This window comes from Galendromus occidentalis, unplaced genomic scaffold (assembly GCF_000255335.2).
Source record: "Galendromus occidentalis unplaced genomic scaffold, Mocc_1.1 scf7180000077479, whole genome shotgun sequence".
NCBI lineage: Eukaryota > Metazoa > Arthropoda > Arachnida > Mesostigmata > Phytoseiidae > Galendromus > Galendromus occidentalis.
The window spans coordinates 25,369-51,526 of NW_003805467.1; the positions used below are offsets into that span (position 1 = coordinate 25,369).

The window sequence follows — 26,158 nt, forward strand, 5'->3', positions numbered from 1 at the left end:
TCCTGTTGTTCAATGATGAGCATCATGCACACCAGGAGATGTCTCCGTGACGTGCTCACTGACTCCAAATAATATTTCCTGATGATTGATGATCCACTCCCAGTCGCCCAGACTGCTCGCGAGTGATTCATATCGCCTCTTGTCCCGAAAGAGACTCTCGGATAGTCAAAACCAAGATCGGATTCAGAGTCCGCTCGTCCTCTAATTCCGGCAGGAATGAAACGAAGTCCCCGATAGGCTGTCGATATCTTTCTCGCCTCGGCGCGGAGCCCTGACAAGAATCTCCAGGTCCGGCAGGAGAGTCGAACGCGGCTCCAAGGCACGATCCCCCCATTCTGGCCATTCCTGAACCATAGGAGCAGCTTAGAACGAGCCAACTACAGAGTGTGTCTAGCTGACTGACGTGCCCCCTTCTCCTCGTGGAAGAGCCGTCGTCGCCCGAGAATACGGTTTACCGTGCATCGTCGCCGCCCATGGAGCCACGCAGCTATTCCGATCGGGGGAAAAAGTTCTCCTCGACGGGAGCAACGGATTTCAATTCCTTGTAATATCTTGATGTTCTTTCATCGCGGTAATACCGGACGCCCACAGGCCTCACGGTCTCTGACGGAACTGTGATCAACTTGGCCTCTTCGAAATAAACCTGCGGTACCAATATGAGAGAGAGCTGGGAACAAATGCTCAGCGGACTTGAGCTGTGGAAAACAAGAAGAACCATCTACATAGATAGAATTTCTCAGGATCCATCCTCACATCGTCCGTGGCGAGGACGACGTGACCCTGATCCACAGACAGACGACTGGCTCCCACTGATTCAGCCTCCAGATTTTCCGCCGAATTTCCGGCGTGTCGCCATTGAGTTCCCAGGTAAGAAAGAGCCTCAACCTGACCTCATACTCCTGCAAGAGGGAGCTTTCCGGAGTCGCAGCTCTCAAGTCCCCACGGTGGAGGAAGATTCTATGTTTGGAAGAGTCTCTCGGGCGGGGGACGTACCATCCGAAGTATTTTGAGGTCGGTCACTGAGTCGATGATGATGTCCACGCTTACGTTTAGTGTCCCTCTTTCTTAATTCGGGGGATAATCTTCATCAAGGCACGAACTTCGTGATTACTTATCAACGTATTCGAATGGAAATCGTATCGAAACGCGACGAGTAGTCCTCGAGGATGACCACGCTCGCGCTTCTCCAAATAACCTTACCGAGATCTAGTTCGTGGGTCGGCTTCAACAGGTCGAGAATTCTCTGGCGCAGCCGCTTCTCTCGTTCTCGAGTCGAGTTGGATGAAGTTCTAGAGTGAGTCATTGCAAAAGATATCGAAGAGGTTCGGACATGCGCCATTATATTCAGTTTACTCACTGGGATGACTCACGCTTCACAAAGGAGCAAGAGGATCAGGAGAGAAAATTTCATATCCGATTTCGTCCTGAGGAAATCGGAACGATGCGAGCTTTGTTGAATCCTGATAGAAATACACTGCGGAACTTTTTCGCCTAATTCCTGACTTGGTAGAGCTCGGGCGCGCCGACCCGGAGAGCCGGGATCGATCGCCCTCACTTGATGTATCGTCGACCCGAGACTCCGAGTCCTCGCGTGGCGGAGAGCTGAGCCTATGATCAACTTGTGTAATCACGGCGAGCTCGAGTGTGACTCAATCGACAAGACGATTCTACATATGATGGGATGACTTCTTCGCGCGTGTTCGAACAACGATCCGGATACAGCCGTTTCGAAGATGCATCTCCGATTAGAACTTAAACTGGGGAAGTTTCCTCCCCCAGTTGCAGACCCGCAAGCGAAAGCAGGGCGAGTATTGCCGCGACGACGAGACGCTGATAGAATGTTTGGGAGCGTGGCGTCTGTTCTTCGGAAATATTCAGGCAGCTTGCCGTGGCCCTGATACGCCTGATCCACTCAGCGTTCTCTAGAGGCCGCCTCACATCCTTCCGGATGATCAAAAATTATGACTACGGGGGCGTTGTATGATTCTTCATTCACGAGAGTTGGTATTCGACAATGCTCTAAGCGTAAGCTATAGCTATACCGACGATCACTGGATTCGATCGATTCGACTTATGTACATAGGACCAAAGTTGTTCGGAAGATAAGGAAGGACGAGCTGGCCGTATCGACACTTGTGCAGCTGGAAATACGTCCGCAGAGGTTCGAAGGACGGTCCGAGATTCGTGACGACGAACTTCATAGTTTTGAAGCTCTGTACACTCATGTGCACGACGGAATCGTTCTGAATCGGAGACAACGAACACGTAGAGTAAACCAGAGCTCCTCCAACCCTCAATTTCCGGAGAGCTTGCCTGCAAATGGAAGGAAGGGTGTCACAATCGAGGATAAGTGAATGACTTCTGATTCCGCGATTAGAATGATGAGATGGGCGGCCTGAATCGGGAAGAAAGATTCTCCAGAAAATTCAATGGCGAGAAGAAGATGTTTGAACGCACTTCAAAATCGCCGACTGAGTTTGCGGAAGGTGTAGCCGTTCCTGTATTCGAGTCCCTCTGAAAATATTATTATCTTCCTCGAAAAGCGAATGGCGATCGTTTGTGCACGGTACATCAACCAAAATCTGAAACGGAGGGGGGATCGAATAATCGAATGAAGAATCGTCCGCAAGCCATCGGGCAAGAGCACGCAGTATCCTCCGAGATCTCGGACTGACAGATCGATTTGACTCGACCTCCACCTCGATAGTGCTCCCGGAGATAACAGATAACCAGTGGGCATGATAATTCGAGAATAAAGAATGTTTGTATCCTGGGCCACCTTATCGTATAGAATATCATCCGACATCCGAGTCATATCAATGTGCTTGACGGCGATTGATTTCCGCAGCTCTTCTGGGAGATATGACGTGATGCTACGACGTAGCCGCTGGACCCGACTCGGAGATTCATCAGTGCACAGATGAGAGCCTGAAAGCGATAAGCGGTGATGTCTCCTCGCTCCGAAGATCTGATCCGTTCGATTCAAACTGAGTTCGTAGGGTCCTTCCCTACATCCGATCCCGTTGTACCTGTTTTCTCCAAGAATGCGACAGCGAGCGTTTTGCCCCCGGGAGCGGCACAAAAATCAGCGAAGTTGTCCCCCTCTTGTATGTCCAAGGCCATCACGGGGAAAAGCGACGCTGCGTCCATCAAATAGTAATTGAATATCCCTGTCCCGTTTTCCTGTGGTGGGGGGAAATCCCACACACAGCAAGCGGGATAGACGTAAACGCTGAGAGGTGGGAACGGGATCGGTTTGTGAGTTTTCATCATGATCTCAGCCTCAGGTTTCAGGAAATTGAAGTAGTCTTCTTCATGAACTACATCTTCTTGGTAAACCATTTCAGTCGCAGGAACGAAACTGAGCAAAGGTTCACTGTGCCCTTTCTGGAAATAGAAAACGCAAGATGAAGAGAGTTTCTCGCGTAGAGCTCTCGAACGATGCGGTACCCAAGCGACCACTACGGAACGAATCACACTGGAAGACGGCCCCGTGAATACCTTGATGACTCTCGAAGAGTCTAAGAACTCTTGCGGAAGCTGCTCTTCAATCATGGGAATATGCTTCGGGATTTCCGCCTTGTTCACCTCAGGCTCCTCGTAACCCTTGGACGCAGGTGGCGCCCTGGAAAGAGCAACAGCGATGTTCAAGCTTCTCCACGCGCTGCACGATGCCCTTCCCCGATAAGCCCCCCGCCCCCTCCGGCTTTGTCTACTCACGCGACAATCCTCTCCGCACCCAGATTTTTCATTGACTCGTGCAGCTCGGACGACTCGGCAAAGGGGTTTATTACAGCGCAGTACTTTTTTTGACTCAGCAGAGCCAGGCGTATCGACCTCCATTCCGTTGCTCCGAAAACTCTCGGGTAGAAAGCGTCGAAGTGCTCCAGTGCGAAATCCGGCGGCAGTTTCTTGACAGCAAGTTTGGACTGCGAGGTTCAATCAGGGTTCAATGATAATTTAGAAAAATCAATCTCATTTCATGCTACCGATAAAAGTGGGTGAACACTTTTTCGACAGAGAAACCGAGAAGCTTGGAAGTCAGAGCACATGTTTGGCGGGACTATTGCACAATGCCGACCGAAACTCAGCTCCTCGATACCACCCCCAGAGCGGAGGATGGCGATCGACGCGGGCTCAGATGAGACACTTATTCTGCATCTCTGACCAGGTGGCAGCATTCGATCCGATGTCACCCACCTTATGAGCCACGGCAAGTTTGAGGGATTCGCGCACCAGGGACCCATCGTGGAGCTTCGCCCACCGCAATCGGAGTAGCGCAGCCATGAATCACCGCGCTCCGCTTCGGATCTGAACCCACACGAGGAAGTCGGAGCCGGAACCGTCAGCGAATCATTCCTTTTATTTCCGTGGATATTCTCAGAGTGCACGGGGAACAGGCGGATGAGATGCGCGCATCAGCCGGTGTTCTTTTTGTGCCTCCACTCCGTGTTGTTGACGATTGTGATTTCCATCAACGATGCGGCTGAGCTCTCACTCAGCATCGAGTCGAATTGCGCGGTTTTCGGTCGCGTCGCGGAAAACGCTTCGCCGAAATCCGCGTCCGAGGGTTAATCGAAGTATCTAGTATATGTATAAATATGCGGTGGACATCCGTGCGCCGATCACTGAAAGACGATCGATTTTCACATTTTGTTTTGGACATAACGTTAGCGGCGGGAGCTCCGTGGAGTTCGGGACTCGGTCCGCGCAAGGACGGTTCATCGTTCGAAAACTGGTCTCAGAATCGGAGCGTGACATTTTCCGAATACTGTTCTCCGTGTCCACACGATTCGCTGACCGACCATCCTGCTGGGCGAGAGATCTTCATGGAGGCGATCCCGGACGTCAAAATCGATGATGGACGCTTCAAGTATGTGTTAATCCGAGTGCACGACAAGAATTCCGACGATTCGAAACTCATAGTGAGAGGGTCGGCAAAGTGCTCGTACCACATGGACATTTACGAGCTCGCTCAGAAAGAAATCGAGAGGGATGACAGATTCGACCTCGAACCTCAGGGAGGAGGAAGAATCCTGCACAACGCTAAGGAGAAACGCATCGAAGTTTTCGGCTATTCGGTCGATCTTGGACAAGCGAAACATACCGATACGTGTGATATTCTGAAGAAGCATTTCGCTGAGTATCCGCCCGATAACATCATTTGGACGAACGAAGGTTACTAATCGAAGACATCGACTCGTTCCGCCATCAGTCTGAATGAGTCTATCGATCGCTGTTCATAGGCATGCAACGAGCTTGACAAAATCGATGTAGGTAAACTGGTATCTCCTGTGTGACCAATAAATGCATTGTTTCATTCAAACGTTTTCGTTCCCTGGGATTATCCGTGGACTGCGGAATCTCCGATGCTGACCTTGACGAACTCGGTGTTCCGCTCGAGACGGAATTCTCGTGCAGAGACTCCTTCGTCTCGATGTTGTGGGCTTTACAGGTCGGCACGGAGCAAAGAAGAGAGGGTAGTGCCCGTCGTAATGAGCCAAACGTACTAGAGGATCAGATTTTATCACAGGAAATTGTCCTCGAAATATTTTCCGCGTGGAGTTGGCCATCGGAAGCCTAGTGGGGAACTTTCAGGGAGTACGAATAATCTCTTGCTCTTCTCCTGATATCACTTGAGGTCCAAGCAGAAGTCGACTCGTCTGCGCAGCCTAGACGTCTCAAGTAGATTGGCTCGGATACGAATGAAAGTCGTTGAGTTCGAGGTTCCAGATTACAACTCTGTGCCGACGGAGAATGAGGTGATACGAGTTTTTTCTGGGAGCTCCCTGATTACGACTCCCCTCGGGCAAACGTCGGAATAGGTTCCCTGAGCTGGGACCGATGGAACTCCGGCCCCCAGCTCTGAGGCGCCCCAGGCCAACGAACTCTCTCACGCCGGCCGATGACATGTGAGGAGGACCTTTGAGGTCCTTTTGGAGGATATCCAGGGATGCCGCGGGGAAAGGCCGCCGTGACTTCAATAAGCGGTGGAATGTCCAAGATCACTAGAAGGATCCGCATCGCGGAGAATTTATTCCAGTAGAAATTTTCTGATGGATACGAATATCGGGTATTCGAATGCTGCTACCCATAGCAGATCATATGGGGCTGAACAGCAGAGATGGGTTTAATTCCGGAATATCGAGGGGTAAGGCGAATCGATGGACAATCCGAGACCTCTCCTTCAAAGCAGCTCCAGGGGTTCTCAGGTTGCCGCCGTAAGACTACCCGAGTCGGCACGTTCCCAACCCGGATCCGTCTCCATGGAGTCCAATGCGGCTCGCGAGGCGGCTCAATGGCGGGAGAGACACCGGATCGGAGACTGAGGCTTTTCGGAAAGGCTCGAACGCCAGCCAGCCAGTCGGGCGCGGAGACAACCTTGTACGTCGGCTAGCCATGCAGCCAGCCGATCTCGGGGAAACCCTCCCTTCGTTCGTTTGCTCTCCCGGATCGATGCTATTTGGATCTTCACTCCGAGCTGTGTTCTTGAAACTCTATATCGTAGAAACCTGCCCATAGGAAATCTACCCCGCGGCCGTCCTTCGACGATTCCCATCCCACTCTCGATGGGGGATTCCTCTCGGAGATCGCAAGGACGAGCGACCGCGACAATCCAGAAGACGATTCACGGGACGTTTTTGAAGAATTCGATCAGAACCACAGGTCACAGAGAGAGTTTTGGGCAATAGGTTTAAAGAACCGTCGAGCCACGGTTGAACCCTCCTTCTCGGCGCTAGCGGCGGCGGCGGTGGCACCGATGGCAGTCCCTCTCTTCGGGCTTTCCTGCCTGCCCCTGGTGACGTCACGTTGTCGGACCAGGAGAGCCCGAACTGCGCCAGTCTGCTTCCGGACATAGAGCACCGTCGCCTCAAGCTAGCGTTGGAGGCTCACGGAACGTCCGACGTACTGTTTCCGAAGGAGGTCGTCGTTTGCAGTGCTCCTCGCGCTCATGAATCATCATTTCGGGAGGTCCACAATGTAGGAAGCCCGTCCCGCAGAAATCTCGACTAGAACCCTGGCGTCAGCGTCGGCGCAATGTCCACCGATGCCGCAAGCGGCGAGGGGAATCCTCACCAAGACGTGCTGATGCTCCCGACGTCGACGACAACGGCTCCGATGATGATGACGACGGCGGCGATGTTGTTGTCTACGCCGAAGGAACAACATTGGCGGCCGCGGCGACGACCAGCGATAATCGCGGCCACAGCGGCGGCGGCATCATCGAGCTGCTGAACTCTGCTGCCTGCCTGCCGTAGCCGCTTGTGGCGGCAGCGGTGCTGCTGAGCGAGTGAGAAAGTGAGTGGAAAAGAGCGGACAGACGAACGAACGAGCGAGCGAACCATCGCATTCAGCTCGAACGGCGCCAGACATCGCGGCGACCGACGGAGGCAGCGGATAGATAGAAAGACGCACGGACAACCGTCGTCGTCGGCCATCCGACTGCAAAAATCAACAACAAATTCACTCAGTGATCAACGGAGCCACCGGCTCTAAATCAATGCGGGAACTGCGCGATCCTCTGCAAAGCAAGTAGACCCCATCCGCCACCACCGCAACCAGGATCGCTATCCGACCACAGTGTGTCGTCGTCTGGATTCCACTCTTACTGGTCGTGGCAAGATCACCGAACACTGTGTTTCGACGTCGTCGCCTCTGCTCCATTCGTCCAAGTGGGATCGGAATTCGGTGGGATCGAAATCCGAGATCAGATGAACCCGTACCTCGAGTACAATAATTGCGATTCTCATCTGCGTCGAGGACTGGCCGTCTGAGAGAGCGGTAGAAGATTTTCTGAGACGCAAACAGATGATGTTCGACACGGAGGCGGCTGCGACGGCAACGACGAGCATACCGAATGCGTCTACGGTCATATAAACGAGAGCATTATGTGAATTGAAACATGTAGGAAAATCACTGGGATTAAGAGAGAGGAAGAAAACTCGGGCAGGTGAATCACGTAGTGCTTGTGATTGCGGTGAGTGATTACACTTCGCCCCGTGGTACCCTGAGCGGAAACCTGCAATAGGTAGAATTTCGTGGGTGTATATCTGTCTTTCGACGGAGATTCGACCGCTCAATTCATCGATTCCGACGCGGAGTAATAAGGAGGAGGACGCGCTTCATTCTCCGGGGAGAAGTTGTTCTCGTTGGAGCGAGCGTCGCAACAACAACAGCAGCAGCAGCATGTCTTATCGATGTCAAGAGTAAAGTGCGAGTGACATTCAGAGCAATAACTCGACAAGGAATAAGTGCGCAGAGAAGAATCCTACAGCGCGAGTATTCATTCGGAGTCCGAGAACACACTCTCCGAGAGGTGAGTTGAATTTATTTTCTTCGTCGAGTTCTCGGCTGAACTCGCTGAGATCTGTCCTGGGACTCGCAACGATACCGAGGCGGACCTGCGAAAGAAATCCCCTTCTCACCTCGCGTAGCTTCCCCGAGTTCCGCGCGTGCAGTATCACAGTGCGATGACTTGGTGACGCGCGGTGAATTTCTTAGATAATTTCTCCCAGCGTTTTCTACAATGCAGTGAAATTCTCGCGTTTATACGGTGACGTCGCGGAATTTCCGTGTCGGAAGCAAGCGCGAAAACCGCATGAGGAATAACCGGAAATTTTTAGGGTGACCTGTGACAAATGAGGGTTTTCTGCGCCAGAAAGTTGGGGGGGGGCGCAGTGGATCGTGGGGCAAGCGCGTGGGAGCCGAGACCGAGCGCAAAGCGGAAACTTTCGCGAGGGACAAGCTGGCTTGTCGAAGGATCGTACCGCTCGGAGCCACAACCGCTCGGATCTCGCTCAGGGATGTGCGCGAGCGCAGGAAGATGAGCTCTCAGGCTTCGCGCGTCCCGCTCGCAGTGAAGGGCTGAACTCTCGGATGAGGGCTCCGGGACGCAGAGAATGACTCATAGATAGAAAGGTGGATCGATCGAATGACTGATATACCGTCCCTCATCTGCGCAGATTTCCAAGGGCTCCCCTATTCAGTGGAGCTCAATTGAGCTTGATACGGACCAACGGAAGGAGGATGAGTGGAAAACTCGGTCTGCGACAGATAAAGCCCAATGACACGGATCGTAACGGCGCATAGATTATTCCTGATGCGTGGGAGAGGGTTTGCGCGAAAGATGCGTCCAGATGATACTCGTAAACAGAGAGCGCTCCAAAGCTCGGTCTCTAATTTTTCCTCCACCGGGATCCCCTATCGTTCTCGGGAGTTCCGAACCTGGGAGCATTCCCGCTTCGAGCGCAGACTCCGAGTGATGCCGACCTTGTATCCAACTACTGGTCTCGGAACCCGACGAATGCCGCGCTCGCTCATCCCGGGGGACGTCATATAGGCCGACTCGGCGATGGGGCCTTGCCGTGCTCGGGCAAGTTTTGCGAGAAACCGGAAGAAGGTCCGTCGGATGGTCAAGAGAGGCAAGCGTTCGAGGCGTCGAGACGGTAGAGAGCCGTTGATAATACTTGAGTCTCGGAATCGGGAAAATACCAGAATGGACTCGACGGTCGTTGAGTCCGACGGTGGGCGAGCGCTCGTCGAGTTATAGACTGGAAATCTCTCTCGACTGATGACGACGACGCTCACGACGACGACGACAGCGGCGACGTCATCCGCGTTCAGTTCTACCTTTGGCCTCCGCTACTATCTGTGCTGGTCGTGGAGATATCTCCATAGACACGCCGACCGTGTTTTCCTCGTTTGAGTTTCACTCAATCGGCGTTACCGTTCGCGAAATTCCGTAGGACGAACTCAGGAGCATCGATGTTCGTTCGGATGGTCGATGTTCGGCACACTGTCGCTGGGGTAAGCGTTTCCTAATGTCGTGCCCTGATCTGGCACATTTCACGAGACAGAGCTGCGTCGCCCCCCAGGGTGAGCGTGTCCCTCTCTCGAGGGTCTTCCTGATCGACGCTCGGCCGCAGCGCCCATGATTCAGCATGTGACCATCGGGACTCTTGTTCCGACAAACAACTAACCAAGACGAGTAATCCCACTCAGTCACTCGGATCTGGCGAGCGCACCGTGGCAGCGAATGTCGTTCTCGCCGCCACTGCGCTGCCGCTGCGGCTGCCGCTGCTGTTGTTGTTGGGGAAGCCCTTGCTGCGACCGTTGTTACCTGTACCAACAGTCTGGCCAGTCAAGGGATGGCGAGCGCGCTCGCGAGTGGCTCACTAGGTTCCTTACCGATTGAGCTGCAGCTGACGCGAGTCTCTCGGAGAGATCTCGTTTCAAAAAAGCTCTGCAATTCAGAAGGAAGATGACTTTTTCCCACGTGAGCACCTGGCTGTCTGGACGGGCAGTAGGTGAATCCCGGAGCTGAATCATCGCCGTTGCAGTTGACTTCTTCGGCTTTCACTCAGCAAGTCGACGTCAGCTCTGACGTATGGGGAGAGAACTCCTGCGCGCATTGGAGGGACTACGGCCAGAGACTTGGAATTTCGACTTGAGTGGACGAGCTGGTTCTGTCGTGAGATGGTTCGTCTCGTCTGTTTCCTTTCGATTTTTTCGCGATCAGCCGCCGATTCGGCAACGGGCGGAAACGGGGGTTGTTTCGCTCCTGTCCGACCCATGCTAACTGGTAGTACTGATTGCTCAGTTCTCAATCGAAACCCGCGAGATTCTGAGGCTCCGACCTACTCTGGAAAAGCTGCCGAAGGGGCTCTCTGCGGCTGTTGCCATGCGGGAAATCTCTCCTCGCAGCGATACAAAGCTACCCAGTGTGAGGGCGAGAGCGCAGTGTACGAGTGGAACGATCACACGAGTCACAAGAGGAAGGTGCTTTTCTTTCGTGGCTCAGTCGGGTCACGGCCTGGAATGGCGTCGTGAATTCTGGTAGTCGACTGCTATTCTGGATACCGTATACGTTTCCAAAGCACCGGCCGAACAGCGCAACAGAATCGCCGACGGCGATGTATAGCCTTCCTCCTCGAATCAGCCTTACGTCAACGTCGAACCGCTCTGCACAGAACCGGAACGCACGACGTTGAGCAATGCAAGCTGCCACAGGAGCGAATGCTTGGCTCTGAGCTTTCACTGGCGTTATTCGAATTTTTCCCTCATCCAATTCCACTTCCTTGAGATAACGTCAATTGGCCGAGAGTCTGGATACGGAATCATGGACGAGGAGCGAAGGAATTCCTTTCGACTTCTCCAATGACCGAGGTCCGGATCGCAAGCGACAGTTCTCGAAGATTTCGCCGTGATTTCTGCGGCGCGGCGTCGGAGATTACGCGGACGACACGGTCATCATTGAAGAAGCAACCATCACGGTGTGTGATGAATGTCGAGGAAAATCCATACGCTCCGTGTATCGATCGTTTCACGGCTAAGCGTGCCACAATCAACGCTCGACCAGGCCCAGAGATGGCGGATGCTGCTAACGATCGAATGCGCGTCATGGAAAATGCGACGACATTTTTCTGGAAGAGGAGGAGCTGACGGTGTCTCCTGTGGAATCGTACATCGGTATCCGCTTATTCGTAGCTGCGTTTTTTCGCCTTGTTTCGTCTCAAGCTGGCTCGGTCCGCTCATCGGATTGGTCTTCTGGACTAATAGCAGAACTGTTGCCCTTTCTACGTCGACTGACGGCGTCCGCAGCTACTCGACTGGCTGGAGATGGATTCAGACGATGATGGCCGGACGTTCGTTCGCAACAAACTCTTTACGCATTCCTTTTAATCATTGACGATTGTTTACGGCGGCCGCCAGCACGTACCTAGCGCACACGAAGTACATCGAGCGTATCGTCGAGGCTCGCGTAGAAAGTATCCTCTGGCAGTATCGAGTCGACGAATCGCTGGACTAAGGAAATTCAAGAGAATTCGTCAAACAGCAGTGATGCTCAGCGCGTTCTGTGCGTCAGAGGCCAGAAACAGCTGTGCGCTAGGCAGTCCGGCGGGCGGAGGGACTGGCGATCCGCTTCAGCCGCATCAGTGAGCTCGTTTACCGTTCATTTCTGCCACACGTGGGCTTGAAATTCACTCCATGGGTCTCTTGCGTACCCACTTGATAGCCTTGACTCTGGAACTTTGTCCCTGCCGATCCCATGAGGGGATGAGCTCATGCATGCTAAGAACGATATCTCAAGTACAGATTGCTGTGTCTGAATTTATTCTATGGAATCTCCAATGAGATTTGAATATCCCGCCCGGAGTCCGGGGACATGGGGCGGGGAGGGGGCGAGCTCTGGAAAGAACAAGGCCTCGCTCTCGAGTGCCCGGACCTTCCCGTATTCCCGTACATGGGACGTGGGGGGAGAAAGCGTCGTCAGCGGACTCTCGAAACGATATCGACCGTCAGTTGGAGCGATTGGGCAACGATTTACGGTAAACTTTCCCGTCGTACGACAGCTATAGCGAATGACGATGGCGGCAGCGACGTGTTTGGTGGCCTCGGTGGCGCAGCATTGCTGTCTGCCGGGCCGCCGCTGTAACTATCGTTGAGCGGCAAGCAAGCAAACGGACGAGCGAGCCAAGTGAGCGGTGAGTAAAGTCGTGAGAGAGTTCGAGAGTAAGGCCGCGGCATTCTGACTGCTATGCGCCATCCACCGACCAGCCAGGCCGCCAGCCCGACAGTCAGCCAGAAATCTAGCTTGCTCAAGAGAACGACGTAGAGATGCGGAACGCGTCTCTCTGTCCTCGGCTTAAGTCTCCGTGGTGGTCATACCGGTAGACGGTCGTTCCTTCTCTTCACTCCCGACGTCGAGGTAGAAATAAAGTTGAGCGAAAAGCGACTCCGAAGCCCCTATCCGGATATATCGCGTGGTTTGTTGACTTGTCCGCCGGCGGGCACGTGCGACTAGAGTGAAATCAGAAGTTCCGCCAATCGGACAGACAATCGTGATGACGCACTTTCTGCGTTCGCGGTGCGACGACCATCGATTGACAAGTCGATTGTTCAGAAACGATTGAATGTAAGTCACCAATCGATCGAGAATTCGGTGCCTACATTGTCTGGGCGATCGAGTCTGGTCTTCTTAATCTCAGACTCAGAGACGGTGTGTACAAGAGTACGCACTATTCCGAGTTTCTATTGCGATCGCTACTTTGCGAGCGAACGAGTCGGTATCCTGTCGCTTGACTTGAGAGCATCGCTTGACTACCGGGTCGTTAAACGTTTGTCAGATCGCTTGAGCCGGCGAACTCTTGCGAAACGTTTGGATCTACCTATCTCTAGGAGCTCGGGAAAACTCGATAAATCCTCTCGTTATCTCTCACTTTGAGCCCGTACCAGGGAATGCCGTGCTTGATCCTGACGGTGAAAATTGAGCGTGAAACTTTTTCCACCTCCCGAGAACTTTGAGCTGATGGTCAATTCGACCAACTCAAGCAATCCACAAGGTACCACAAGGAAATGTCGCTGCGGAAAAGAGTTGAATGAAAGTCCCTATGGGAGTCCTCATACGATGGCATGCTGACACTTTCGGTCTTTCCTCCTGAGCGTCGCTCCTGCTGATTCGGACCCAACGACGTCGTCGCGACCGTCTGCAATATGCTCGGAGTCCGCTCGGTCAGCTGCGATGACGCATCACGCGTGTTCCCGACCGTAGACGAATCTCCTCGTCCCTCTGGAAAGGAACTGCGCTCTCCTGAATGTTCCACGTTAGTTCATAGAATTCCCTGCTTGGACTCTTTGGAAAAGTCTGCCAGGCTCTTCGCTCGGTCGATGTACCGGTCGACGGCTTCAATTATTCATCTCGCACTATCGGTATCACCACAAGTGGCCTGTTTTGAATCTCGCAGATAAACGCGATGTGGACTCGAGAGACGGGCTCCTGCATGGGCATCGAAGATCTGGGCTGTAGAACGCCCAGACCTTCTTGAGAACGGCTTGAGTTGGGTCGGGACTTCGGTACGCTATACAAAATCATACGAGTCCTTAGACGCTGCTTGGCGAGAGCTTATCATCGTGAGCCACTATCTATCGGCTTCGATCGGTTTCCGTCGTTCCAGATCAATCGCGAGCGTTCCGATTTTACGTGAAGCCAATGGAACTCCAGAGTCAAGCTTCTCGACAAACATATTGATAAGAGGCTCGCTCGACTTCTAGACCCGAATGACTCATCGTGGCTGACCTTTCAAGGTCAGCTGTGTTTCTATCGTCGGATGGACGGACAGAAGCTTCCTTGCTAGCTCGTTCGTTCGCCCGCCCGCCTACCATTGAGCTGCCATTGCGACGCGGAGAGAAAAATTCGAGTTCAGGTCGTTCCAATGGCAGGCTCTCGAGTCGATCGGCTACATATCCAAACATATTGACGCGACCTGTTCTACGGGAAGCAGCTGGATCCCGTATGAATTTTTCCTACAGATACGGCTTCCGAAGGTGTCTCTGTCCCGAATCGGTTTCCGAGAGACCCTTAGAGATAACACCGGGAAACTTTTTCGAAAGTTCAAGGAGCATTCCATCATTCATTGGCTCTTCGGACTGTCTCGGATGTCCTGGGAGAAGTTGGGGGCCGCTGTCGCGAATTCGAACCGAACGCTCCGGACGGCCTGTTGACGAGCAGAACGAAAGACGTCGGAGCTTTCCGGATCCGGCGACCTCACGGGAGGAGTTCGACGGCTCTATGCGTCGTACGAGTGATGCAATTCTCTCGTGCTCGGGAGTTACTGACCCATAGGGTCAGGGAGACCCTGCAGTTTCTAATATTAGACAGGAGCCGAATCGGAATTCTGACTTCGTGTTGCCGTGCTTTCCCAACAGAGCCAAGCTCACTCCAGCAATCGTACAGAGTCCCGCCGATATACGTAGCCGAAGGGAATACCGTTCTGTGAAGTCAATGAGAGCTCGCCAGCTCGACCGCGATTGTTCTTCTGCCTATCATGACGGGTAACTCGGGTGCGGGATGTGCCGGCGCCGCTATTCTGGCTCGTCCTCTGATTATACAGGCCTCGGAGATTGGAATGTTGATTCGCGATCGAAGAACGCTCGAGGAGCGCGAGGGAATGAGTCGGGGAAACCCTGGACCGAGGAGGCACCGAGCTCGCTCAGGATCGCTCCAATTGGTCGGAGTGCTAAGAGGGGGTATTTTTAGTCTGGCAGGACGCTCCGGGAAAGGGAAACACGGCAACGTGGGTTTTCCCTTTAAAATTCCCCTCCGACCGGGATTCTCATGGCTCCAGGGAAGATATAATTGGAAACGAGCCCATCGATTGATCGATTCGGACTTTTTCGCGAGGGAAAAAATTCATCCCGAGGGGTTCGGCTTTCCATGATAATTATTCGTGTCGTTTCGGGACGTAGCCGAGTTTCCTGAGGAGGCCAAAATCTTCTGAGACTAAAAGGCATCCGTTTCCCTTTTCAGCGCTACTATGTAAATCACAATTGACGGCTAGCGCGCTATGGCTGCCTCTCCCTTGAAGATCGTGACGGTCGCTGGCACAGACCTAACTTCGGTGCATGGCCACCACCCAATCAATCGACATTATAACCTCAATCACCTCCACCAGTTGCACCATCATGTTACGTTTAATCTCGCCCCCCGACCGGCGTCTCCCACGCCGCAATGTGGCACCAGCGACACCACAGACAGCTCCTTGCAGACAGTGTCCTCGGCAGCGGCAAACGCTGCCGCGGGATCCATGCCGACTCCCACGATCTCAGCTGCTCGCAGGAAGATGTCCGTGATGCACACTGAGCCACTGATGATCGTTCAGGATAAAACTCAAACAAACATAAGTCTGAACCCAGGTAAGGAACTGAGACCCCGGAGAGGGCACGGAGGAACTCGGCTCTCGCAGACGTACGGAAGAGGGAACCGAGCTGGAGTCAACGCCTACTAATTCGATCCCGTTTCCTTTTCTCCTGTCGTGCAGGAGCCGCGCAGGATCCCTCGGGGGCAGAGACGAATGTGACGACGTTTTCGGTGACGGCGCCCACATTCTCGTTCGATCTCTCGAAGCATAGCAAAGTCATTTCTAACGACGGGAGCGTCGTATGTTCCGTGGTCAGCTCTTCCTCAACGCCGTACGACGCCGGAGATATTCGGAGCAACGGTATCCGCGAGAAAGCGGAGGAGATCGACATTGCTAAGCCTTCGACAATCTACGGAGCGATCGCCTCCGAGATCGGTGGCCTCATCGAAAAACGGAAGCTCTTGGAGTCTCCGCGGAAAACTTCGCCGAAAAAGAGCTCGCAGCTCAGTCCCAAAGATCTAGAAGAACACATATCGAAAATTATTTCTCAGAACGCCGCCATCGTCGAGACGGATCCTTTGTATCGGAAAGTATCGAGAGATTCTAAAGCTTCGACACGGAGATTCAGTTCTTTCGATCTTGGAAGGTCCAAGTTGCAGACAGCGCTCCTCGCAGGTGCGTGCTCTTATGTCTCGTTCGGCTTATTGACGTTTCAATTCGCCATACTTCACGCCAGTAGCGAATCAAAATTTTAATAATGCTATACCGACGGACAGTAGATTGGTCGACGCGTGTGACGCTCCGGCGCATTCGACACTTCGCGATGCGTCCTCGGGAGCGTATTCCTATCGGTGATACCCGACACGTTTGAAATTCGGCTCCCAGGAGCGGGAAACTCGGGAGTAACGACCCGTCTCTCTCCCGAAGGTGCGAACCCACGGCGCGTGTCCAGTGTTGAAGTCCCTGCCTGGTCGCGGGAATCGAACCCCGAAGGTAGCATCATCAAGGATTTGCTGCTCAAGTCCAGGGCTCCGTTCCCGCCGCCACCCGTCGCAGCTGACGCGAAGGAATTCTTCACCTGTCACGCGTGCAATAGTTCGTTCGGGAGCGTAGAGCACTTGCACGTACACTCCAGCAACCACTGTCCGCGAAACGCAGAAGCGCGCAAGGATGAGAATCACGTCTCGGTGAGCGAATTTCCGGAAATTCGAAGACTCGGCGAATCTCCGCTTTTCCTATTCCGCAGCCAGACCGAAGACTTTCCGCTCCCATTCGGAACGGATCTAGAGTGAGAGGGTCCCTCAAACTCAAAGCGCTGTTCGATGTCTCAGGTGATCAAGAGATCCGATGCGACACCGCTGAAGAAACGAAAGTTCTCCGAGCCTGCCTACCTGTCTCCGAAGAACGAACAGCGGACGCGTGGATTGAATTCGTCTCTGAGTTCAACTCAACTCTCGCTTCCGGTCATCGTGACGACACCCGCTCCGCCCGAGTCTGCGCTCCAGCAGGGCTCCGAAGGTAAGAATTCTGCAGCGCCTCAAGCGGCTCGATTCTCTCTGTTCCTTTCCAATGGCCCTCGGCCGTCTTGGCTGCCATCGCCGTCGTCTGACTGAGTTTTCGCTGTCGACGTTGTTGTTGCTGCTCTTGTTGTTGTTGAGTTTTCTTCCGTTTTGATTGCTTGATGCTCGAAAAGCACTAGTCATGTCCGAGTTTGTCTAACTTCTCCCTCGCTTTTCCCTAGCTGAAGCGATCAGATCAGCCTTTACCTCAACATTCACGTCGGCGGGTGTCGCATCGACGAGCGTCGTCAATTCCGCCGTGACGAGTCCAAGCCACACTGTAGCCGTGATCAAACCAGCGCGGCCCACTAGTCTGGAGCTGCCCGCGCAACCAAGCGTCCTTATTGGCTCAAACCTAATCAGTCCCGAAACGCCGCGGCCTCAGAAGTCTTTCCGGCAGACTTACATTAATGGGCACGCTTACACATATCTCGGCCTGAAGGTGTCGACGAGATCAACGTATTGCTGCATCTACAGGCCACAGCCCATGTTCGTCCTGCAGGAGACCGATCCTCGCCTTTCGATGTACTCCAATTGGATCATGTTTCCTTACCGGGACGAGCTTCAATTAGGTAGGTGTGGCCACTTTTCGAGATCCCCAACTCGATCGTCTCCGCTCAATAATTTTTTCCTTCGATGATTATTCGAAAGCGATTCGCATCCGGCGCACTGGAATCATCGGGGATTCTTCAGCCGATGACTTCTCGAAGGAACAAAAGAAAAGAGAAAACGTCGTCCGTAACGCGCGAAACGAGGCACATAGCACAATGATCGCGCGTCGAGCCGCCGTAGCTACGGGGACGCCGCTCCGTGAATTTGTGACGTCAATGGGCCATCCCTGCCGGCCAGTAGAGCGTCTGATCCCATGGTCCGCTGCCATTCCGTGTCGTGACGAATCGAGCGCTCCTCCGGAGCAGCGAAAGACGGCGGCCACAGAAAAACGCTCTGACGAAAAATAGTATTCTTCAAAAATTTTCCCGCGAAGCCATGTTCATCAAGTGAAGAGCAGTGACGCTCGAAGAAATATCGGTCCGGCCAGCCGGCCGTCGGCGGTGTGTCGGCTTCTAACGCAGCTCGCTGTTAACAGTGTCTCGGCGTGTGTCCCGCTTCAAACTCGATGGGCGAAGCTGTTTTCGAGATCGTTTGTAGAACATATGAGCGCCACTCACTGTACTTAAATCGCAATTTCGGAGTCCAAATAGTTCGACAGAATACCGCGAAATTTTTCCCGAGCTGAGATTGACGCGTTCCATGGAACGCTGGGATTCCCGAATTCGAGCGCTTCCGGACGGATTGGCATTGTTTGGTGATTTATAGGTGTGGAACCAATCGGACTGTTGGAATGCACGGACCACCGGCAGTGGCGGCACGATCAGCTCCAGCCTCTTTATTCTGTGGCACCTCATCTCAAAGGTCCGCGGAGTTCCCAGAATACTCCGCTGCACATGACCCACTCGTCATACTGGTTAGCGAAGATGTCAACGAAGAAGCATTCGATAACTTCGGACTACTCTTCAATCAAGGACGATCTCGAAAGTCTTCCGCCTTCCCGAAAGGTTCGCATCTATCTGCAGTCACTTCTTGGTCTTATCGAGATCGAGGCTGATCGAGGAAACAAGAGTCTCTTCTTGAGGTTTTGAAGCCTATCCGTTTGCAGCAATCGACAGTCACCGAGCCTGGATCGGAGTTTGACTCGAGCTCAATTTTCACGGACGAGTCGGCGGTCGAGGAGATTAGCCAGGATGAGGAGTGGCGTATGGGATCGGGAGAGAAACCCAAACGAGTAAAGATCTGTGAAGGCGGTTACAAATCCAATGAGGACTACACATACGTCCGGGGACGTGGACGCGGAAAATACGTTTGTGAAGAGTGCGGTATCCGATGCAAAAAGCCATCGATGCTCAAAAAGCACATCAGGTACGGATTCCTCGAGAGTCAGTGAGGCGCCACACGTGCCTCTTCCGCCTTTCTGGTACGTACGCCGAGTCTGATATTCGATTCATACTTACAGAACCCACACGGATTTACGTCCCTACTTCTGTAAACACTGCGAGTTTGCCTTCAAAACGAAGGGGAATCTCACGAAGCACATGAAATCGAAAGCTCACCACAAGAAATGCGTCGAACTTGGTATCGTACCCGTGCCGACCGTCATAGACGACTCGCACGTCGACCACGAGCAACTAGCGAAACAGGTGAGAGAACTCAGAAGAATCTCAGCTTTCCAGTGCTCCCAGGAAATGAGGAGCTTGATTTTCATCGTAGAGGTTGCTCGACCAGAATCCGACTTTTCTTTTACACGGAACGGTCTGCGGGCTCCGGGGTACTAACCCAGTACCCATCTCAATCATTGATAATTCCAATGGCAAAAATAGGCCACAATCTTGCCTTCGTTCACGCGGTGTTCCCGCTCCGACCCTCCTCAATTTACATGAAACTGAGTCCATTTCCTGGTCTGCCGGCTTCGGCTTTGGACGACGCCGGCGCAAGCGTCTACTCTCCGCGTGCGCCGTGCCGTGAATCATCACCGGAGTAGTATTGTAAGAGCTTCTCGTTCACTTTCCCTCGGCTGACTATACACAGGGGCTACGCTCCTCTGATCCTCCCCGTGGAGGTTCCCAGGTGGAGCCTATCACGGTGATCCCGTCGGTTTGGTCGGGCCGAAGCTCCAGAGTCCTCACGGTGATCGGTAAAGCGACAGTATTCTCAAATTTGCTCGGAACGGGCCTCAGCGGTGGCCACGACCTCGAGCGGTGAACGAGCTTTACTGTGAAGCCGGGATACCTGGTGGCAGCGGCAGCTTCCATGTCGTTATTGAGCAACCCTAAGCGCAGCTGAGGCTGAGTGAGCGGCGTTTTCCGAACCAGAACTCAGCCCGCATTTTCAAGGTCGGCGTGCTCTTCTGTGACGTCAGCTTCCTGGGAAGCAGCGTCATCGGCTCTTACATCGCCGCGCCGTGTCCTAGTAAGATCACGCTCAAAAAGTGTTTCTGGTCACTACAAGGCGGAAAATCACCGTGCGATAAAAAACGAGTGGCGCGGCGTAGTACTCGCTTTCTCGCTTCTGGGGACACGCGATCATATTGTGTTCGGATGGGAGCGTCTCAAACCGTACGCACGGGCGTCCCTTCAACGTATGATATCTCATGGGGAGCAACAGTCCTTACAGAATCTACGTCTGACTGAGTGAGATCGAGCTCGTGCTCCCACAGACTGTCTTCAAGTCCAGTGTCTCCAGAATCGTTCCCAGAGCTGGCGTCCAGCCAGATCGAGGCAGGATAGAGAGCCCCTCGTGATAGGGACAATATCATCCCACTTCGAGAATCTATAAACCATCAAGCGGTACAAGCCATGTGGATTGTTTTCCCGACTCGCGAGAAGTATGTAGCTGTTTCGGTACCGCTTTCGAATTTTCGGCTCGATGACTCCGCGAAATTTCCTTCGCGGATTGTGTACGCGCGAGTGACGCGGCATTTCCGTCCCGCAAGTGATTATCCGCACGTTCAAAAGCCTGGCTCGCGAATTTAGTCCACTCCAGTGCGAATATTCCCCGGATCCGATGACACTTTTCCAGCTGAGGGTAACCCGATCGGTGATGACCTTTAGATGAATCGCACCTCGGCTGCACCGCTCGCGCGCTCTCTTTACATGGGTAGCCTCTGAGAAAAGCTTATCGCGGGTAGTACAAGAATCCGTTCCCAAACCCAAACGGATGATTCGCGAATCAGGACGCTGGAAGAACAACTTCTGAACGGCATTCCAACAATTTTGAATAATGCTATCATCCAAGAACGGCTTCTTCAATAATTTGTCGTAGTTCATTCCTTGTTGTACGGAATGATCCACGTATTTTCTTTCTGCCCTCGTGCGATTATTCGCCGCCGTAGTTACACTGGGGAATTGGATCGAGAGAAGCGGGACATCTCTCACTCGCAGAGAAAAGGTACAAGCCCGTTTTAGATTCTGGTGCAAACTTCCGCAGACTTCCGTCACACAGAAACTGAACGCAAGGGTTCACGTGGCTCAGAATATCACCCTCACCACACTGGAAAGAGAGTTATGCAATATCCATTCGCTCGAGAAATAAATAGTGCGGAACCGTGGAAATTGGTGTCGGATTCCATTAGGAGAGATTCTACTTCCTTCTCTCAGGGATCATGGGACTTTTGCCCCCCATCGTAAACAGAGGAATGGGTCGATCAGCTATATGTTGATATGAGTCGATGATAATAATTCGAGCAAATCCCATGACGTCGTCCTTTAGAGGAAACGTGCATCCCCAGCCGCTCGACGGTGTTCGCATTCGAAGCGGCTCAATTCGAACGTGAAGAGCGAGTTGGGAGAGTTCAAAAACAAAACATCGACTCATGCATGAATTCACTCCTCCTCCGACAACTCTTTGGCTGTCTAGGATTCTCACTCTCAGACAGTCAGCGAGCGAGCGAGCGTTGTCTCAGAATTGGAGATCTCTGGCGTCGGCGCCATGGGGTCGCCCGCTGGAGCACAGACGAACGAAGTTCCTTTAGTGGGCTGTGCAGTGGAGCGCATTGTGGTTAGTCATTGTTCTTGTGCCTGAGAGCCGCCAGCGAAAACAAGAGCTCGACGATGAGCGGAAAAGAGCCCGGTGTGTGTCGTCGACAACGACAGATCGTATCCGAGAGCAAGGCGATGTCAAATCAACTCATGGCTCGTCATCAACCTTCCAGGAGCAGCAACGGAGAGAGCATCCATCGGACAGTGAAGTAGATGACGAAGACGAGGACCATGAGACCGAGTCAGATTCGGAAGGCGAACAGAACTGTAGCAGCACGAACCATTTTCTACAAGCTTCACAACAACAGCAATCATGCAACAATATCATCATCAACAATATTAACAGCCACCACAGCAGTACGATCAAGATCAATAGTAACAGCAAGCCAGCTAAGGCAGTCAACGGTGCCACGTGAGTATCATTGCAACGAAAGCAGGTTACGAGAAAGAGACGTTTGAGTCATTGCTCGCTCGCGAGTGAGCGAGGCGTGGAACCTAAAGAGATTTACTACAAGTGCGAGTTCGACATTTTCCGACCGCACAGCTTCCGTCAAGACAAGTCGCAGCCATCTGCTCCAGCGTCCGCTTTCAACGGAACGCCCGTGTTTTTCTCTCTGGAGAACGATTCGTTGTGAGACTAGAATAATTTCCGGCAACCTGAGTCGTTTCCGTGCGCGGCATCGATGATTGACACACTGCGATTCCGTTGCAGCATGTTGACGGAGAAGGCGCTGCCTGCGTTGAACGCGGGGGCAGTTGCTCTCCCGGCCGCCGTCGTCGCGTCTCACCATAACGGTTCTTCCATGGGGACTGTTGACCTTGCACAGCTGGGTCTCACTCCGGCCAACAGGCTCTCAGAAGCTTTGAAACAGTCGCAAGGCAACGCAGTGGCCCGAGTTCCGGCCTTGGTGAACGGAGAAAGCGGACTGCCCGTCACGGAGTCAAGGGAGCAAGAAGCAGCCAGATCACTTCTCGATTTGGCAAAACTCGATTGTAGTAGCAAGCAGCAATCATCGGCCGAAACCGGTGAGAGTTCCACCGAAAGTACTGTCGTTCAGGTTCAGGTGAACGGCTGCGACACGAGAAGACAAGACACGAGGAACAGTCCCCCAGTGGACAGAGCCGCTCTGATGGAGCATCAGGCTCGGAAACGGAATATCGAGGGCCCAGGTAAGCATTCCCACTTCATGAGTCATGATCGGTATCGACTCTGTAGGGACGACATGATGTCATGTCGTTCCCCCAATGGAGATTCCCCCAACAAAATATTGAGAAGGAATCCCACTCGTGATTTTATGATTGTGTGTACTTAAGCCGATCCTCGACGCGGCATCGATATCGAGCGCAATTTTCCATTTTCTCACCTGATCTCTCCGATTTAGGTGTGGTTCGCAAAGGTGTCGAGCCGCATGTCGCGGAACCTCCTCGGAAAAAAAGTTCTTGTGTGAGGACCCCCCAGGTCGATACCATCGAGGAAGAGATCGCGGATCCCACGCAAGGATCCTACATGGCTTTACAACCGCCATCCTCAACTCACAATCTGCCGGTCGAGGATCCGAAGCAGGTATGTGGGAGATAATGGAGAGTTCCCCGCATTCCACCATGGGAGATTGTCTCTCGTCGAAGACCGGCTTAGATCATAGGGTCTTCGAACCTTGTTCGCCGTCCCTATATTTTGCTGGAATCCTGAGAATGAATTTCTTGAACAGCCATTACTCGCAGCGAATTCGATTTTGTTGCAGAATCTGATGAACAATCAGGCGTACCCGGTGCGTAGTCCCGTGCTCCTGGAGTTTCGTCCACGGTCGTTGTCGTTAGAACAATCGCCCGTCGAAGGCAGGCTGGATGCGAATCAGCAGAGACTAGTCGCCGAAGGTGCGAGTCTTCCGGATAGGAGACTTGAAAGGTTGTCGCTTCCGGCGGGAATTGTTCGCGACCAGCCGATGGATCTCCGAGTAGGATCGACACGCGCCAGGAGGCTGGAGATTCTCCCCGGAGGGATCGTCTCCCAGCCGCCGCGATCGTTCGCTCGTGAGCCGATGCCCCAGATGAGCATTTTCGGCGGCGCCACGAGCAGCATGTCCGCCTCGGATCGCTTCAACGTCGGTACCGAGAATCCGCATGAGAGTAGCCGACCGGTCCAATGTTTGCCATTCGAAACGGCGACCGACGGAAAGCTCGACGACAACGGTCAAACTTCCCAAACCCCCATGGGACAGCAAGGATTGTTGCCGCAGCAGCAGCAGTGTCAAGTATCGCAGAGACAACCAGAGCAACAAACGCAGCTCCCCAGTCAGGAGCTGCCTCAGTTTAGTCAGGGGGCTTCGCAATCATCGGCTAACGGCTCTGTCGGGATGACGTCGCCCCTCGTAGTGCCAAAACAAGAGTACATACCCGAAGAAAGAGATTGCGGTAGTCGGGAACCGGCTCAGAACGTTCCGCCGATCCACGCTGCTCAAAACGGTGAGAAATCGAGACAACATTTTGCGAACATCATTTACGAATACGCTCCAGGCATGGGGCATCATCGTTCGATATATCGGGAGGGAAAGGCGGGGAGGGGTCAGATACGCTTCGAAAGGCTTAGTTTCGGGGACTTTCCGATAATTGAGATTTCCGATTCCAGCCGGTCCCGGTCCTTGGAATCAAGGCATTCCAACTCCGACTTCGATCGGGAATGTCCCGCTAAATGTCCCGATGAGCGCGGGGACAACGACGGGAGCTGTCATTGGGGCCGAGGAGGGCAAGTGCGTGTGCAATATATGTCATAAATCGTTTCCCAAAATGTCCCAGCTTCGGATGCATGTGAACATCCACTACTTCGAACGGCCGTTTCGATGCGATGCTTGCGCCAAGTCGTTCCGTACCAGAGGTCACCTTCAAAAGCACAAACGCTCGGTATCGCATTTCAACCGGGTGAACATGAACTTAACCTTTGGTACTCCTACGGCTGACAACCCCCGGCCGTTCAAGTGTGACGACTGTAAAATCGCTTTCCGTATTCACGGCCACCTGGCGAAACACCTCCGCTCGAAAGCCCACATTATGCAGCTCGAGTGTCTGGGGAAGCTCCCATTCGGCATGTACGCAGAGCTTGAGCGGAGCGGAGTGAACCTCAGCGACATCGACACCACAGACTGCGAGAACTCGCTCGAGAGTCTGCAGGTGTTGGCACAGCGTCTGTATCAACAAGAGCCATGCAGTCTCAGGTGGAAAGAGGCTGGCGGATCGAATGATTTGGGCTCAGAGCCTGAAGACGACGGAATCGAAGCTCCGCTTCCTCCCATGCAGCAGGCCCTACGAGTTTTAGCTCCTGAGAACATGGGTCCGCAATCGATGCTGCAGCCGCAGTCACAACAAGCTCAGTCGCAACCAGACCCCATGTGTCCACAAGTCCTGGATCCACAACCCTCTTTGCCCGCAACTCCACTGGCTTCAGCGAATCAGCTTCCGATGATGCAACTTCTCGAAAACTCCGACTACGCTCAGCATCCCCATCATCAGGGCCTAATGGCTCCGGCGATGTTGTCCCAAAATGTAATGAGTCATGTTGCGCCGCACGGGCCCATCTCAGCTTCCCAACAGCAACAACAACAGCAGATTCTTCCCCAATCGATGCCGACCCAAGACATGCCGCGTTCTTCTTGCACTTGTCATTTGTGTGGGAAAGTGAGCAAGTCCGCCAAATCGCTGCAGGTCCATCTGCATACCGAGCACGCGGACGCGTTACACGGCACCGCCTTCAACGCATATTGTTTAGAGAACGATGCGCTGTCTTTGGATAATAACAACATTTCTTGAAAAATCTCGCGAGAGGAGTATGAAGTTCGAGTGATTTGTTAGGAATCTTTTCCGTATTATAGGCGACCGTTCACTCGGAGAACGTCGCTCGGGTGAATGGTATCCGGTGGGCATAAATTTCGATGGCGGGCGACCATATCGGTCGAATCACCCTGAATCCCAAGCAACGAACACCAACAACAGCAACAAACTCTTGAGTTGTCTGGTGATGATTCGTAGATGACGAGCGATTGAATGCGATACTTGATTGCATGACTTACGTGATTGAACGCATGATAGAATAATTATTTCACCCATTTGTGAACCGGTGTAATTGCGAATTGTGAGCAATGTTAAATAGGAAGGAAATCACGTGTTATATATTGCTTGATGATAGTTTGGTCGTTTCAGAGGAGGAGACTAGTGTAATATTGAGTTACCATTGCGTCTAGACCAAGCTGATCCATTGTGTTTGAATTTTAGCGTTGTAGATGGTAAGGAATTAAGCCATTTCAATCTTCGAGGAAAAAGCACCCGTTTGGCGATGACATATCTAGCCGCGGATTATCCATGCGAACTGTCTTGTATGAATAAGAAGAAATCTGTAAATAAAGTCAGAGATGACTCATCTCTGCGACGAGCGATTGGC

The 26,158-nt window shown here is 53.0% G+C and overlaps 3 protein-coding genes across 3 annotated transcripts; 2 read left to right on the plus strand and 1 right to left on the minus strand.

Moving 5' to 3' along the window:
- Window positions 1–2,048: 2,048 nt before the first annotated feature.
- l(2)10685 (5-methylcytosine rRNA methyltransferase l(2)10685) lies at window positions 2,049–4,440 on the minus strand. Its single transcript, XM_003745203.2, has 7 exons — window positions 4,201–4,440; window positions 3,721–3,929; window positions 3,502–3,625; window positions 3,030–3,387; window positions 2,780–2,928; window positions 2,458–2,582; window positions 2,049–2,313 (listed from the first exon to the last, which is right to left on the minus strand). The coding sequence occupies exons 1-7, from the start codon at window positions 4,285–4,287 to the stop codon at window positions 2,049–2,051; spliced, it is 1,317 nt and encodes a 438-aa protein (XP_003745251.1). The 5' UTR covers window positions 4,288–4,440.
- A 256-nt stretch (window positions 4,441–4,696) lies between these two features.
- On the plus strand, window positions 4,697–5,316 carry LOC100903180 (14 kDa phosphohistidine phosphatase). The gene has a single exon (XM_003745191.2). It carries the CDS (start codon window positions 4,830–4,832, stop codon window positions 5,184–5,186), a length of 357 nt encoding a protein of 118 aa, XP_003745239.1. The 5' UTR covers window positions 4,697–4,829; the 3' UTR covers window positions 5,187–5,316.
- A 10,028-nt stretch (window positions 5,317–15,344) lies between these two features.
- On the plus strand, window positions 15,345–25,530 carry shn (zinc finger protein schnurri). The gene is made up of 13 exons (XM_029112004.1): window positions 15,345–15,693; window positions 15,819–16,319; window positions 16,566–16,825; window positions 16,970–17,156; window positions 17,380–17,769; window positions 18,515–18,753; window positions 18,855–19,114; window positions 19,209–19,392; window positions 21,903–22,141; window positions 22,442–22,899; window positions 23,112–23,293; window positions 23,472–24,192; window positions 24,356–25,530. The coding sequence occupies exons 1-13, from the start codon at window positions 15,345–15,347 to the stop codon at window positions 25,528–25,530; spliced, it is 5,145 nt and encodes a 1,714-aa protein (XP_028967837.1).
- The last annotated feature ends 628 nt before the right edge of the window (window positions 25,531–26,158 follow it).

Excerpts from the sequence above, each read along its gene's own strand:
- LOC100903180 (XM_003745191.2), top strand. The coding sequence starts at position 4,830 with ATGGAGGCGATCCCGGACGTCAAAATCGATGATGGACGCTTCAAGTAT.
- shn (XM_029112004.1), top strand. The coding sequence starts at position 15,345 with ATGGCTGCCTCTCCCTTGAAGATCGTGACGGTCGCTGGCACAGACCTA. Across the intron at positions 17,157-17,379 it reads GCTCCAGCAGGGCTCCGAAG|CTGAAGCGATCAGATCAGCC; the intron begins GTAAGAATTCTG and ends GCTTTTCCCTAG. Across the intron at positions 24,193-24,355 it reads GATCCACGCTGCTCAAAACG|CCGGTCCCGGTCCTTGGAAT; the intron begins GTGAGAAATCGA and ends TTCCGATTCCAG.